Consider the following 16,445-nt stretch of genomic DNA (forward strand, 5'->3'; position numbering starts at 1 on the left):
ACCCCAGCCTCAAGCCTTTGCGTTACCAGACCGTCCACCTTCCCGGTATCTGCCAGTGTTCTGGCTCAGGACCCAGCCTCCAGCCTTGACTTTCATCATGTTGGAAACATCTGGGAACCCTTTGGGCTGCTGTGTCCACCTTGTGCTGACGCAAGGGGCAGAACGGTGTCTGAAGGGCGGGTTTGCGGCTTGCTGGGGTCTCAGGAGGAATCTTGTGTGACTGGCAGGTTGTTCTGGAACCCCTCGGCCTTGCTCTTCCCAACTGTGGGGTGGAGGTTACAAGACCGAGGAGTGCTTTCTCTTTGTGGAGATGTACTTGACATGTATCACCTTCGGGTGGACAACCTAATGGTCTGACGTGTGTATCTAGCACCAAATGGTCACCGCCCTGCACCTAGTTACCATCCTTCACATCCATGGTTCCAGTTCTTTTTCTCGTGAAGCAATTGGCTGCAGCCAATTGGTGCCAGGCAGGCAGGCCAGCCAGGTATTGCCCCAAATCCCAATTTTCTCAAAAGAAACTAAGAATTGAAATATACACGTGCTCGCTCTCATTTCAAGGAATTCGCATCCTTCCCTCTGCCCTCCCTGTCTGTTAAACACTGTGCAATGTAATAAACCTGGCTGAGGGCCACTGTGGCCCCCGGGGTGTCCAGTTTGAGAGTCCTGCACGCAGAAGCTCCCGTGTGGCCCCGACCAGCTCCTCCGGGAGTGACACACATGCTACCAGTGGGAGAGCCACGTCTCATGTCCCCAGGGCCTCCTCAGGCCCTCGGAGCAGACTGACCCGGGCTCTCCCTGCAGCCCGCGTTAACTGTCTTCCCTCTGCTTCCCCCACTTCTGTTTTCCGTTGTTTGTTTCGGTTGCCTTGGTTTGGATGCAATATCTCGTTTCCACATTTTAATAGAGTGTTGGCTTCACGCATAGCTTGAGGAAACCAGGGACAGCTGCCTAAACACATTCCAGACACTAAATTCACAGGAGGCAGCTCTAAAAAAAAGTCCATGCAGGCAGCCGAAGGATGTGACAGGAGGCTGTTGTCAGGCCCTAGGCTACCTGCTCGGCTGCAGAAGTTCTGGGAGGGCCAGAGGCCCAGGACGCTGGCAGACGTGTGAATTAGTTCCGGGCACTCAGGGAGCTGGCAGCCGGTGGTTCACAGGGCACCTACTCATTTACTTGTCTCATTCATTCGTTTGCTCGCTCATTCATTCATCACTCGTTCGTTCATGCATTCATTCATTCATTCACTTGTTCGTTCATTCATTCATTCATTCACTCATTCGTTCATTCATTCACTCATTCGTTCATTCATTCATTCACTTGTTTGTTCATTCATTCATTCACTCGTTCGTTCATTCATTCATTCATTCATTGCATAAATACTTACTGAATTCTGCCATGTTCCAGATACTGAGTTGCCATTGGCGCTAGAGAAGATAAAGTCTCTCTTTCATGGGTTTCCCTGTCTAGTAGAAGAAGAAAGACACTTAAGCAAAAATCCACCAACAAATAAGCAAAAACCATTTTGGGGAGAGCTGGAGAACAATGTGAGCCCGTGGAGACCGACGCAGGCTCTTTGGAGTGAGACCACCCTCAAGCCTCGCAGGGTTTTCCATCCATTGAAGCCGTGTCCTGCCCGCTTGATGTGGGTTCTCGGCAGAGTCGGGTGATGCCTTAGCGCCGAAGTGGTTCTCCAAGTGGGGGCCACAGTAGCATCGCTGAGAGCTTGTTAGAGATGCAGCCCCTTCCCTGCCCCCCGACTCCAGGGGGGGACCAGCGACGCACGGAAGCCCCTGTGTGAATATACACATGCATAGTGGACAGTGCTGTGATTCATTTTGTTCTTCTTGTTATTTACCATTAGTATTATGTCACCTGTGTCAACATTTATTAAGTTTTCTCAGTATTGATATGGTTATTATTTTTAACATAATTATGTGAACCTCAGTGATATGCCACTTCTGTGATAATAATGCAAATTGTCTACTCAATACCTGTTCTCCCGTCCGTCCTCACTTACAGAACACTAAATTGCCTGGAGGTGGCAAGGTGCCTGTTACAAAATAATCTCCTTTCCCAATTTCCCTGCATCTATGTAATTATGACACATTACTGGCAAGAACTTATAAGCTGAAGTTCACTGGGAGAGTCTTCTGGGAAAGTCAACACGAAAGCTAATATTAAGTAATATGCTCAGCTGGCACAGACCTTTCGCCCTTCATTTCTTTCTCCCTGGGACTCAGATGCAATGGCTGGATGGGCTGCAGCCGTGTTGCAGTCATGAGCAAGAAGGCGTGCCTTAGAGATGGTGGTGCAGGTATATAAATGGAACCTGACCCTTAAAGGATTCAGGGAGCCGCTGCATAAGTCCTGGGTACATTGCTTGAAAGCTCTGTGGAAAGGAAAAGAACCTACATCATAATGTAATTCTCACAGGTACTCTGATTATTTGTTTGTTTTTTTCATACTCTTATAAATGACATTGTTCTGCAACTTAATTTTAACCCAAGAACGTGTCTTAGAGATCGGTCTATGCTCAGACATGGAGCCCTACTTTTCAGCTGCTGCCTAATAATAATCAAAATTGATAGGCAATGGACTTGAGTGCCCACCATGGGCCAGGCACCACTCTGAGCACTCGACAATGGTAAGTTTTTAAACCTTCCAGGCGGTCCCACTATGAGGAGTGTGCTGGTGTTAAGCTCATTATACAGATGGGAACACTGAGGCACAGGACAGACTAAGTAACTGGCCAGCATCACAGCTAAGAAGTTCAAGGCTGGGACTGGAACCTGCTGAGCTGGCCAGAGATGTCCTCCTACCTGGGGCCCTACCTTCTGTCCAATTCTCATTGTAGCCTCCCAGTTTCTGCTCTGCAGCCGGCTGTATATGGGCAGTCTAGTACTGATTACAAACTGGGCTGTATTGGACACCTCAGAGATGACCTGTGACCATGAGTGAGGGTGTCCCTGGGATGGCTACTCACCAGGAAGAGTCTTAGCTCAATGGATGGGACATTGTGGACACCACTGGGTCCCATCAAAATACCTTCCAAAATGGTGGCATCAACTCATACTAGTGAGCTGCTGTTGCCCCACTTGGAGGAACTTTCTAGTAGTCTAGAACCCTGAGCTGACATGTCTCTGCCCCCTGCCCATGTGTAGAGGGTGTTTCTCCCTCCACTTCCTTCCAGGTACACCTGCTCTCCACCTGCACTTGGGGGACATGGTTTGTTGTTCTTCTAACATGCGCTATACTCTTTCCCTTGGACATGCCTCTCTCAGCCTGTGAGTTTCTGCAGGAAGGTGCATCTTTCTGGAGGCATTGTAAGCTCCCGTGGCCCTGAGCGCCCAGCCCCCACTGTATCCCAGGGCAGGAGCAGTTGGGGACAGAAGGGCGTCTGTGTTCTATATGTACCTCAAAACCGCAGCAAGACTGAGTGCAGGTTGGTCTGCTTTCCTTGTCACTGCAACAGCAGGAGTGTGAAATACTGCTCCCTCCCCTTGCACGTCACTGCCTTGTGCAAATACCTCCTCCGAGGTCCCGGTCTCCACAAGTGCCACCGTCACCTCCCTCCCCAGCCGGGATGATCCCGCAGTGCTTTTTTGCTCCTCTTGTCCCATGGCCACCTTCCACTTCTGAGCAGGTATTGGGGCTCCTGTCTTGTCTCCCCGACGACTCCACCTCTGCCCATCTTCAGTCTTCTCTCCCTGCTCAGCGTCCCAGGAGCTTCATGACGATGGTTTATCTGTATCTTCCCGACACCAAGGCAGCACCCGGCTGGGAAGGGCCTCTCGGCTAATGTACGGAATGAAGAGCAGTCCTCATAATATCCCCCTGCTGACTTTCTTCTGCGTTTGAGATTACGGTTAAGATCAAGACTGATGTGTTGCCCCTGCAATATTAACTAAGAACAGTTGTAAGCTCAGCGGGTGCATCAGTGAAAAACAGGCTGGGACGTATCAGTTAGTCCAAAGTGGCAGGAAGCTCATCGCAGGCGGGCTTCAGCCAGGAAGGGAAAGGCGGGGGGTGCTGGCTGTAAGGGCGCCGTCGCCTTCTCTCCTTGCTGTCAATGTGACTTTCAGCTGGAATTCAGCATCTGTAGGCAGACACGGTGTTAGATGGAATGGTGCTGACACTGCTCTTGTCACCAAGCACTGGCCCTCATCTCTGTCCTGTGTCTCTAGGAACAATGTAGCTGGACGTGCGATGGGAACGTAAGCAACGCCATAGAGCATAAATATAACACAGGGGTCCTGAGTTCAAATCCTGACTCACGTATTCCTAGCTGGGTGACCTTGGGTAAGTTACTTAACCTCTCTGGGCCTCAGTCTCCTCATGTGTAAGTGAGGGATAACAAGAGGCTTTACATGTAGGGTTGTTGAAAGTGTAAGTCTGATATGAGATGCGGTCCCTGGGCCTGTAGGCAGCTGCTGGTTATTGTTACCATTTCATCCTCCTGCATCGATAATGTAGGTTTCATGAGGCTAAGATGTCACCTTCCTTTCAAGGGATATTTTTCCCTCTTGAGATTTCTGAATCCTCCCCTATAATTGTCCATTTGTCGTGGAAGACTCAGTCTAAATGTCCTTTTTCCCAATACGAAAAGGTAAAGGCTATATCATGAAAGAGAAAACCACTTTCATCTTCTCGTGTGCTCTTTCCTTCTTTTGTTTCTCCACCATCAGGACGGCATTTTCTCCCCTGTATCCTAAGACTTCTCATTAATATAATTGCCCTAAATACTGGGGTAACCAAACAAAACTACAGATGCTAAGTAGCGGGCAAATGAGACTCACACGTGGGGGGGAATGGGCATGACTCAGTGGGGTGTAGAGACTTTGTTTTTCGTGTTTTTTTTTTAAATTATCTGTAATTAGTGGGAAAGAAGCTATGTGGACCATATTAAATGTAAGCCCTTTCTTTTTGAGGCAAAGACCATCCTAAAGAACAGAAACGCTGTTCCCTTTTATTTACATGAATGGAGCTAATTGGGACTCTCAGGATTAATGTAAGGTTTCATCATAAATAATACCACCATCTGTGACAAATAAATGCCTGTGTCTTTGAAAAGACACAGCGAAACATCTTGAAACCATAGGATACATGGGCAGCAAATACAGTTATTTAAATTCTGCCTGAAAGGGTCACGTGAAGCAGCTCTAGATCCCTTCTGATGTTTGAATTTGAGCAATTATTTTTATTTGTTTATTTGTTTGTTTATTATTTTGCTTACATTTCTAAACTGTTTTGGAGCCATAGTAAAAGCCTCATTTACGTTTTGGAGCCATGAGGTAAAGCTGGGATGTAATTCATACTGTAAAAATGCCCCGAAGGAATCACCAAGAAAGTTATCATCTACGTGAAACACAGCTCTTAGAAAGGCTTTGTTTGTGTCAGATGTCACACCCCAAATCCAGCCCACCCCTCTTCTTGTGTGGCCCCCAAACTAAAAATCGCTTTACATTTTTAAGTGGTTGGGGAAACATTTTTTTTATAACAATAATGTTTCTGACGTGAAAATTCTATGCAATTCCAATTTCAATGTTTATAAATAAAGTTTTATTGGGACACAGCTTCCATTTGTCCTTGGCTGTTTGAGTGGTTGAGGGTTGAGTGATCGCAACACAGACCATTTGGCCCACAGAACCTAAAATATTTCCTCTCTGGGCCTTGACAGAAATGTGTGCCGCTCCCTTCTGTGTATGATTTGTGAAGCTGTGTAACTTCAGTTGGGACAAAGCCAAAGTGTATCACTTCAGAAGCTTCTGGTTGAAAGCAAGACAAAAACTCTGCACTAAATGGACGTGCATTGGTTCACAGATCGGGAAGGACAGCGCAGGAGGCAAGGTTTAGGGTGTGTGTGTCCAGTGTTCCCTTGTGGTTGTCACGACCCAGAATCCCTCAGCTGGGCCCTCCCATCCCTGATACTGTCTCTGGGAGTTTCACTGAGCGTTTCGGGAAGGATGGCAGCATTGATGGGGTGACCTGGGTGCTCACTTGCCTGTGGGGAGGAAGATGCTTGCTCTTGTGTTTCTCTTACGAATGAGGGCACTTCTTCCACAGGAGTCCAGCTCACTGGCCACACTGGCCTTGGGCACAGCCCCCAACCCCAGCACTGCTGACCTCTGGGACCCGGTGCTCTGCCCTGCGGCTGTCCTGTGCATGGCGGGTGTCGGACACGCTGGCCACTGGCCACGAGATGCGACTGGCATTCATCCCATCCCACCCTTGACAATCAGAAACATCGTAGACATTGCCAGATGTCCCCTGGGTGGTAAGAGTGCCCCCAAATGAGAACCACTGGCCCACAAGCTAAGTAATAGTGACATACAATGTAAGAATGGTAAAATGTGAAAATGTAAACGGTTACATTTTAAATGGTGATAGAAGTACCCACGTGATACTGATTTTGCCTCTTAGCCTGCAAAGCCTCAGATGTTTATTATGTGGTCCTTTGAGAAAAATTTTGCCAACCCCTGGATTAGACCACTGGTTCTCAACCCTCACCTTTATGCATCTAAAACCAAATTTGTAACCTTGTAACTACCTACATACATTATTAAAAATAAATCAAAAATTGCCCGAACTTCATAGAGAGGAAAACACGACCAAAAGAATCCATAGTCAAATAATATCGTAACGTGTATCTCCAGAAGACTGAGTTAAGTAGTCAGCTACTGGCCGCTGTGTTGTCACCACTGATGTATCACACAGGGTCAGACTGGAATAGCTAAGTTTGAGCGGCTTGGATTTCACAAGCAGCTTGGTCATTGTTCATGCAACTCTCCAAAAAGACAAACAACGCTTTTGTAAAGTTCCATGAAATCAAAGTGTAGCCCTCACGCCAGCAGTCGTGATACCAGAAAACACACAGTGTATTAAATCGTGGCCCTCCCTCAGTTTCCTTGTGGGTGTCTGGGATAGATCCCTGGCCCGGATGTTTATCACAGGCTCTCACGTTTGTGATGTCCAGTGGGCCCATCAGAAGTCACGCAAGACCTGCGCCATGATTTCATGTGTGGGACTGCCTCGTGCCTTGCAAGCCGTCTAGCAGAGCTGGACCCTGCTCTCTAAATGCCGGTGGTGACCACACACCCCTCCACAATACCCTGGGAGCCCTCTGCGGGAGGCTGAATCACGCCCCCCAGGTGTCTGTTTCTCAATTGCTAGAAACTATGACTATGTCACCTTCCGTGGGGAAAGGGACTTTGCTGCTGTGAATTCAGTTAAGGATTTTGAGACGGGAGATGGCCCTGGGTCATGCAGGTGGGCTGATGCCATCAGAAGTGTCCTTATGAGAGGGAGGCAGGAGGTCATAGGGAAGAGGGGCTGCGAGCCCCTGGCTTTGAAGAGGGAGGAGGGGGCCGGGAGCCAAGGCGTGCAGGCCACCTCTCGAAGAGGGACGAGGCGGGGACACAGACTTCCCCTTCACTTTAGACTTCTGACTTCCAGAATTGTAATTGTTTTTTCCCATCTTAAGCCCCTAAGTTTGTGGTAATGTGTTAAAGCCTCAGTGGGAAACCCATGCACCATTTCAGGGTGGGGCATTGTTGCCTCTCTTGGTGGGGGTGGAGTGGGACCCTGGCTTGAGCCTGTCAGAGCCTGTTGTGTGGACCTGGGCTCCAAGCCCCAGGGCCAATGGAAGAATTGGCCACATGGCCATCACGCATGCCATTTGCCAAGCTCAAGGTCAGGAGATACAGACAATGCAGTTAAACACTGCGTCTCAGAGTTATAACTTTGCCTGTGAAATACTTCCTCTGCTGCCCTGGGCACGGTTCTCAGGCTGATAAAGTCTCAGCATCTGGTGCGTTCGGGAATTTGTCTCTGAAAGGGGCGGCTGCTTTGCTGGACTTCCTTGGCCTCCTGGAGGAGTACCTGAGTGTGATTTTGGGGTTCTCCCAGACGAAAAGGGGGAGATGCCCGCCCAGGGACTCAGAGGGGAATCTGGGGACCTGCTCTTTTCAAGGAGAGTTCGACTGTCCTGAAATTGCAAACCATTCTTTGTAATTTCAGCAAAGGAGACCAAGGGGTTTGTTCAGAAGAGGCATTGAAATCAAATAATCCATTTATCAAGGTGCCTTTTGTTTCAAGAAAAAGGAAACGAAGCAGCATATTTAGCAGAACGAGGCACTGTGTCTGTGTCTGGGGAACGTTAATGAATCACAAACAGGGAATGAAAAACCCCTCTCAACACTCAGGCCAGCTCGGTTCAAATGCAACCAGGGTTTTCCTGGAGACATGGGGAGAGGCGGGTCTGTTCTGCAGGTGTCTGATGTTGGGGTAACCTGAGACAGGGGTGCATGGCATGCCGCCGAAGTCACTGAAGGAGTCCCTCTCCCTGGGTTCCAGACTTGTTTTCTCATCTGGATATCATCCCAATTTTCATTTTCACGAATTATGGATGTCACCCAATTTTTTTCACATTTCTGAAGCCTTACAAACTTTTTGCTATTCTTTACCAACATTGAAATAATGGTAATGATTATAACATAATAATAATAATAATAATAATTTATTCAACAATAATTAAGCAACTTCTCCCAGTTCTTAGGCGTGTCCTACATGCTGGGTGCTTTGCTTATTGCTCTACGTGCAGTGGTTTTGATATGATTTCTGTTATAGAGATAAGGATTCTGAAGCCCATAAGTTTAAGGTATTTGTTAAAAAAACAAACCAAAAAAACCCCATAAAACAAACAAAACCCTTATATATTTCATTGGGTACATGAATTCATTTTTAATTAAATTCATTGGGGTGCCATTGGTTAATCAGATTATATAGGTTTCAAGTATACAATATTATAATACATCCTCTGTCTATTCTATTGTGTGCTCACCACCCAAGCCCAGTCTCCTTCCGTCACCAAGTATTTGACCCCCTTTACCCTTTTCATCCTCCCCCCACCTCTCCCCCTCTGGAGACCATCATGGTATTGTCTGTGTCTATGAGTGTGTCTGTTTGTTACCTTCAGTTTTATATCCCACATCTGACTGAAGTCATGCGGTTCTTGTCTGTTTCCATCTGACTTATTTCGCTTTAGCACGATGCTCTCAAGATCCATCTATGTTGTCACAAATGGCAGTGTTTCATCCTTTCTTATGGCTGAGTAGTATTCCGTTGTACACATGTACCCCATCTTCTCATTTTCGTCTTTGTTTGACAAGGAATGCTCTAGACCACTCTGATGCATTTCCTCTCCCTGGGCTGGGGACGGTTTGACTAAATTCCTTCCTCTGTCTCTGTGGTGCCTGTGACAAACCACGAGCACTTTCTGTGTGAATCATGTTAGATTAGGGTTTCTCAGCCTCGACACTACTGACATTTTGGACTGGACACGTCGTTGTGGTGGGCCCGTCCTGGGCATTGTGGGGTGTCTTCTACTTTCTAGATGCCAGAAGCACTCTGGCCCTCTTCCCAATTGTGAGAATCAAAAATGTCTGCAGACATTCCCAGGTGTCTCTGGGGACAAAAATCACCCTTCGTTGAGAGCCACCTACTTAGAGGTTCTTTGTGAAAGTCCCTCGCATGCCCCGAAATTACACCACTTTTGCATTTGGGTTATTCCAAGGATGTTTATTTTCATCTTATCCAATTGAAGAGGAAAGTGGGTACTTTCACCAAGGTATTTTCATCCACTGCTGACCCAATTCAGGGCAAAAGCTGGCCCCAGCCCACCTTGCTAGACCGACTTCCCGTTCCACACACACCACGGTCCCAGCTTTCTCTCCACCGATCCTTTGCTCAGGCTCTCCCCCTCCTGGAATCCTTTCCCTAGTCCCTTCAATGTCCCTAGACCTGCCCCATCCTTCACATCACAGCTCAGAGAGAACCAACTCTAAAGAATCCATCCTGGTCAACATATCCCAAAGAGAGCATCGTGATGGAGGTGATGCATTATGTTGACTGAATGGGTCATTTCCCCTGATGTTACTCTGGGTGCTAAGTGACATGGATGTGTCCTAGGTTCATTATCTCAGAATCTCAAAAACTCAATTTCCGCCAGCGGCTCTGCAGTCAAGTTCTCTGATGAACAACCAATGGGGGACACAATATCCCCAACACTGGCAGGCAAGCACAGATAAAGAAGATGGATAAACAGGAAGGGAGAGAGCAAATGAATGTGCTGTCAGTGGGAGGCCAGATAGAAAGGGGCAGCTGTCAACCAATCCTCTGTTCCCCTCTGCTGTGGCCTTAGGAAGTCAGAATTGGACTTTTCCAGATCAATAAAAATTACTCAATAATCCTATCTTTCTGGGAGACGTAGGTGTGAACACATGAACCAGAACAAGAGAGTGGATGTTTCTCAGTGCTCATGAAGTCCTGGCAGCCATGGATGGTTTCCTTGAGTCAAGAGATAAAGTGTCAGGAGAGAGATACAACAAAGACTCCTTCCTTAATTTGCTAGACCAGTGTCCCCCTAAATGAGATGGGTTGAGGTGCTGAAAACAGTGCCGTAGCGTGTGAGGGTGCAGGTGGGGCTGCACACAGCTCTAGGGGAAGCCATTCTCATGAGTCCATGTGGTTGATTGTGGGAGGTACGTGGAGATAGTGTGAAATCACCTGAGCCTCAAAGCTGGGATAACTCTGTTCTCCTCCACGTGGTCTCTCATCCTCCAGGATGCTAGCCTGGGCTTCTTTTTGGTGAAGGCAGGAATCCAAAAGAGAGGTGTTGGGAATGTGCCGTGCCTCATGAAAACTGCACTTGGAATTTGCGCATTGTCTCTTCTGCTATATTCTGTTGGTCAAAGCAAATCACAAGGCTAGCCTAGACTCAAGAAATGGGTCAGTGAAGGGAGGATTACAAAGTCACATCCAAAGGTGTAGATACAGAAGGACAACTGGGGCATTGGTAATTGCTCTATTGTATCCTACATATCTAGCTCTGTCTGCCTACCTATCTTTCTATCTACCTATGTATCCATCCATCCATCCACCCATCCACCCATCCACCCATCCATTCATTCATCACCCATCCATCATCCACTCATCCACCCATCCATTCATTCATCACCCATCCATCCATTCATCATCCATCCATTCATCCATCCATCATCCATCCATCCATTATCCATCCATCCATCCATCCATCCATCCATCCATCCATCATCCATCCATCCATCCATCCATCCATCATCCATCCATCCATCCATCCATCCATCCATCCATCCATCCATCCATGGAAACTGAAGCTCCAAGGAGATAAGAACTTGGCCCACATCACATGGCTGTTGAGTAGATCAACCCTAGATCTCTGTGGCCAAACTCCACATCCATAACCACTATACCAGACCCCACTCTCTTCTTTATAATGCCTGCCTCTTCTTGGCTCAAGTTAAATCTCTCTTGAACTGGAAAAACTCAGAACTAGGTTCAGCCGGAAAGTAAGAACTAGACATTTTTTCCCCATGTGAAGGATCAGGAGTGACTTGCTCACATAATGGAAGAATCCTCACAGAGGAAACAGCAAGACAGCAAGCCCACTCCAACTTTATTGTAAATAAACTCACCATTTATTGAAAATAAACTCACCATATGCTTAATAGCAAAAGGTTCATGTTTTAGGCTTTTTTTTTTTTTTTTTTTTTTTTTTTTGTAAAAAGACCACAAAGTAGAAAAAAGGAATCCTTACGTGCAGGAAGAGTGAAGAATGACGATAAAGCTTGTGGACACATACTTCCCCTTGTAGAATGTTCCCCTACGGAGATGGGCCTTCCAATCCTTGCTCTGTTCCATCAGAGAGCCCTTGGCCCACTACCTCCTCCAAACAAATGAGTCTCTAAGTCTCTACACTTCAAGGTTTAAGAGCTTTTTTGGAGAGGGATGAATACATCAGAATAAAAGCATCCAATGTGGCAATTAGTCCATTGCCTTGTGTACAACATTACAAGCTGCTTAAACAGTCAATGATTTTTTTTTTTTTTTAAGAACATAGAGCCAGGCCCTTCCTGGAATGTGGGGCCTTGGCAGGGCCTTTTGAGAGTGTTTTCCCTGGCTCTGACGTGAGTGGGTTAAAATGGAAGCACTGAGACATCCCCAGAGAGAGGGGCCAAGTACCCTGTTATTGGTGACCTCAGAACAGGGCCTCTGGGCAAAGAACAGGGGAGAAAGCTCCTTCTTTGAAAAGTCATCCTGATAACCCACGTCCATTTGGCTGCAGCACCAAAGGCAGCTTTGATCTGACAGCCAGTGTCCCTGACGGAGAAAGATTGGGAGAACTTCCTGACAGGAGATGCATGAGGCTGCCCCAGAAGCCGGATGGGGGGAAGGTTGGAAAGATGGGAAGAAAGGGGGGAACTGTGGTCATGTCTGTCCATCTATGAATGGGGGCTTGTTCACGTTTTCTGGGCTGGTTTTGAATGATGAGCAATGGGCTTTCTTGGGCTTTGCAATGTTCACAGTTGGGGCACGTTCACCTCCTGTGCCCTGGGGGTCGCCAGTCCTCCGTGGAACCACCAATAATGGCAGAATAAGCTCGCGGGGATCTTTAGAGAGGATGACCTTCCAACAGCAAGGAGCCCGCTGGTTGTACTGCTGTGGTTCCGCGATGGACCAAGGCAGACGGAGACCAGGGAGGCTCCGTCCTCTCAGCGCTGATCTACAGCCCCCCGTGGCCCTGGACTAACCTGCCTGGAAGATGCTAATCGGCGCTTTCAAACTGAAGTGTCCCCGAGGGTCAAACCTAACTGAGCGGTGTGGGCTGCTGGGGTCTCCTGTTATTGCTGTGGGAGCACGAGGCCTGCCTGGTGCCAGTGCATCCAGGTGTGAGGAGACGCTGGGAACTTAGCTACTTCCCGGTGTTTAAAATGGTGCCCATTCATAGCGATCTTTTAAAGTATTGTGAGCAAAACAAAACCCACCTGCAGGCTGGGTTGAGCATCATACGTGTGCAGTTGCCCATGTCTCCCTCCCCGTTTGCCATTCTTCTTTTGACTTTGATTATAACCCCTTTTTCCGAGGCAAAAGAGTTTTTAAATTATTTTTTTACATAGGCAAGCATATCATTTTTTTAAACTGTATTTGGATTTTGAATCATAATTGGGAAGCTTTTTCTACACCCATGTTATAGAGGAATTCATCCATTTTTTTCTTTTAGTGCTGGAAACATTTCATTCCCTTACATTTAGATCATGGATCCATTTAAAGTGTACTCTTGTGTATGGTGTGAGGTATGGATCTGATTTTATCTTTTTCCCCAGGTGTCTAGCCAGTCGTCCCACCATTTATTAAGAAGTCTGCCTTTGCCCTATGATGTGCAGTGTCAGCCTTATCAACCTTATCACATACTGAATTTCCAGATGCACTGGCTTTCTTTTTTTTCTTTCTTTCTTTCTTTTTTTTTTTTTTAAGATTTTATTGGAGAGGAGGAACAGGACTTTATTGGGGAACAGTGTGTACTTCCAGGATTTTTTTCCAAATCAAGTTGTTGTCCTTTCAATCTTAGTTGTGGAGGGCGCAGCTCAACTCCAGGTCCAGTTGCCATTGTTAGTTGCAGGGGGCGCTGCCCACCATCCCTTGTGGGACTCGAGGAATCGAACCAGCAACCCTGTGGTTGAGAGCCCACTGGCCCATGTGGGAATCAAACCGACAACCTTCGGCGTTAGGAGCTCGGAGCTCCAACCGCCTGAGCCACCAGGCCGGCCCGCAAGTGGCTTTCTTTATGGACTATTGTATTCCCTTTGTCTTTTCTATTCACATCCCAGTACTGTTAAATGTGTTTTAAACTCATGCAATTTATTAGTAAATATAGTCACCTTCCACTCATCCGTAACTTGCGGGCTTTCTGTTTGGTGGAACCACACGGAATTGCCACTGTGCACCCATTCTTAACATACGAAAGTGTCAGTTGCCTGTGGTTCAACCTAACACATGACGCATGTGTAAGTCGCAGAGAATGTAGGCTCACTTACTGGCTGATTCCGGAAGGAACATGAAAATTCTGACCAAGGTGACGTTGGCGTGTTTATCTCTCGTTTCTAAATTGCTCGTGGACCGAGGGACTGCTGAGGAGCCCAGTGACCTCTCATCTTTGTTTCTTCTTTCCTTTTTCTGTCCCCAGTGATAGAGGGCCGTGGGGTGGCCGACACCATACAGAGAGTTTCCTCGCTGCCCCCCTACCTGCCGGCGAGCTTCCATGTCCTCCGGGCAGAGACCACCTTCTTCCTGAGGGAGACCCGCCAGGACGCCGCGCACAACTCCAGCCTGCAGTCGCGCGTGGAGTCCTTCTTCACCTACAGAGCCAAGCGGCCCCCGATACTAAATGCCATCTACGGGCCCTTTACTGTGGAAAAGGTCGTGCCTCTGGACTTGATGTTGGTCTCAAACTTTCTGGGCCCAACCAGTAAGTTCAGTTTCAACTGGAAGCTGAAGGCCCACATCCTGCGGGACCGCGTCTACCCGGGCCGGCCCACCGTGCAGGTTCTGTTCCACGTCGTGGGCCGAGACTGGGCCGAGCGCAGCCCCGGGGAGCAGCTGCCCTGCCTGCGGGTGTTCGCCTTCCGGGAGACCCGGGAGGTGCGGGGCGGCTGCCGGCTGCGGGGGGACCTGGGGCTGTGCGTGGCGCAGCTGCAGCTGCTGTCCAGCTGGTTCAGCGCCCCCGCCGTGCTGGCCGGGAGGAAGAGGCCGGCGGAGCCCGCGGAGGGCAGCGCGGTGGAGCTGTACTACGCGGTGCACGCGGGGGACGAGCGCGGGGACTGTGCCGGCGGGGACGTCAGGAAAGGCAATGCCATCCGCCCGGGGAAGGACGGCCTGGAGGACACCACGTCCCACCTGCAGCGGATCGGCTCCGTGGGCCTCTACCGGGCGCAGGACAGCGCCGCTCAGCTCAGGGAGCTGCGTTTGGATGGCAACGTGGCCGTCTGGCTGCCCTCCCGGCCGGTCAAGCAAGGAGAAGTGGTCACTGCCTATGTCACCGTCGCCAGCAGCTCCACCGTGGATTTCTTCATCTTGAGGTAGGTGCCCACTGGCCCACGGGAGTCTTGGCGGGGAGACTGGGCTGGGTGCCGTGGGCTGGGTGCTGGGGGGGCGGGTAGATTGAGCTGTCAAGCTCCCGACCTGCAGGGAACGTCCTTCACAGCGGAAGCCGGACTCTGCACCAGCTTTTCTGACCTTGAATTACCATTGAATTTGGAGATGGGTATGATTCTTCTTTAGCTCTCAATTCTTCAGTAGATATGCTAATACTGTTTAGTGTTTGCATGGTTGAACGTACCTGGTCAGCGAGCCCAAGAAAAGACAGAAGCGGCATGATATCTCACTCTGGGTGTATATGTGGAAAAAGCCAGAGATAATACCCTATTCCTGATTTGGTGGGGTTCACTATTGCCAGGTAGTCGCTGGGAAACCCCCAGTTCATGAGTCCAGTTTTTAGCAAGGATTAATGGAATCTGCCCAACAGAAAATTATTCAGCAGAGGAATACCTCTCATAAAAAAGAAAAACAGAAACTAATTTAAATCAACAAGAGAATAACCCACCTGCCGTCACCACTGCTGGTTCAGCAGATTGCACCCAAGTTGGGACAGGACTGCCCTGTCACTCTGTGTAATGAGTGGTTCTAAGGTTTGGCCCAAGAGCACCTGTTATCTGGGGATAGTTAATACTGGGGGGTGGGGGGTAAAGCAAATCCTCTTAAATGTGGACCAGAATTTCACAATTATGGAAAAGCGTATTTGATTGAGATTTGTTCAAAACATAAAGACGATAAAAATCAGTTTTGGGGGATATTTTTTTTTATAGTTAAGAAGGACTGAGGTTATAATTGCAGCTGTGCTTTAGTGCTTTTTAGAACAAAAATTAATCACGTGTTGAATGAGTTGCTTGGGGAAATATTCGCAAACGAGAATGATAGCATGTTACAGCACATTTCATTTCTGTTGAACTTTTGTGGTGTGACTTTTAAGGAAGGTCACGTTAAAAGGTTTTCATGTTTTTACAAAATGCATTCCGAGGTTTCAGGAAGTTCCTCCAGGCGCTTCTTATTCCTTCGGGTTTGAATAATAATTCTTTCCTGAAGTGCGTGTGTTGTCACCATCCTTCCAGGTTTTTCTTTCAGTGTTTGAGTGGACTGATCTTACCCGAGCCTCCTCTGATAGCGGTTTTTGATCGAGGCCTTTTACGACGTGGCATAAGGAGACACCACTTTTATAAGAGATCGAGTTCGCCGTCACCTGGGTACTGTCAGCCCCCTGGTCAGGGGCACCCGCGGACTTTGTGTCCGGAGGGAGGGATAAGCCTCCTGCCACAGGGTGCTTGTGACTTACTGAAAAGTGTCCTAACCTCACAATCGTGGGGCCAGGATGGCACCCGTTTAGATGAAAGGGTCCGGGGTTGCTTCCTCCTGCCGAGCGGGAACTATGCTGATCTGAAAAGTCTGAGGTCTGTTTCGCTGAGTCCCTTAGCGCCCTTAGTTTCACGTCATTCCGTCGAAAATGACGGCATCCG

The 16,445-nt window shown here is 48.3% G+C and overlaps 1 protein-coding gene across 1 annotated transcript in view; it reads left to right on the top strand.

The window, feature by feature from the left end:
* TMEM132C (transmembrane protein 132C) overlaps positions 1-16,445 on the top strand; it is a 248,787-nt gene that overhangs the window by 76,897 nt on the left and 155,445 nt on the right. Inside the window, exon 2 of the mRNA XM_074321410.1 lies at positions 14,063-14,954. Within this exon, the coding sequence (XP_074177511.1) occupies positions 14,063-14,954 (892 nt within the window). The remainder of the gene's footprint in view (positions 1-14,062; positions 14,955-16,445) is intronic.

Source organism: Rhinolophus sinicus, linkage group LG16 (genome assembly GCF_036562045.2).
Source record: "Rhinolophus sinicus isolate RSC01 linkage group LG16, ASM3656204v1, whole genome shotgun sequence".
NCBI classification, from domain to species: Eukaryota; Metazoa; Chordata; class Mammalia; order Chiroptera; family Rhinolophidae; genus Rhinolophus; species Rhinolophus sinicus.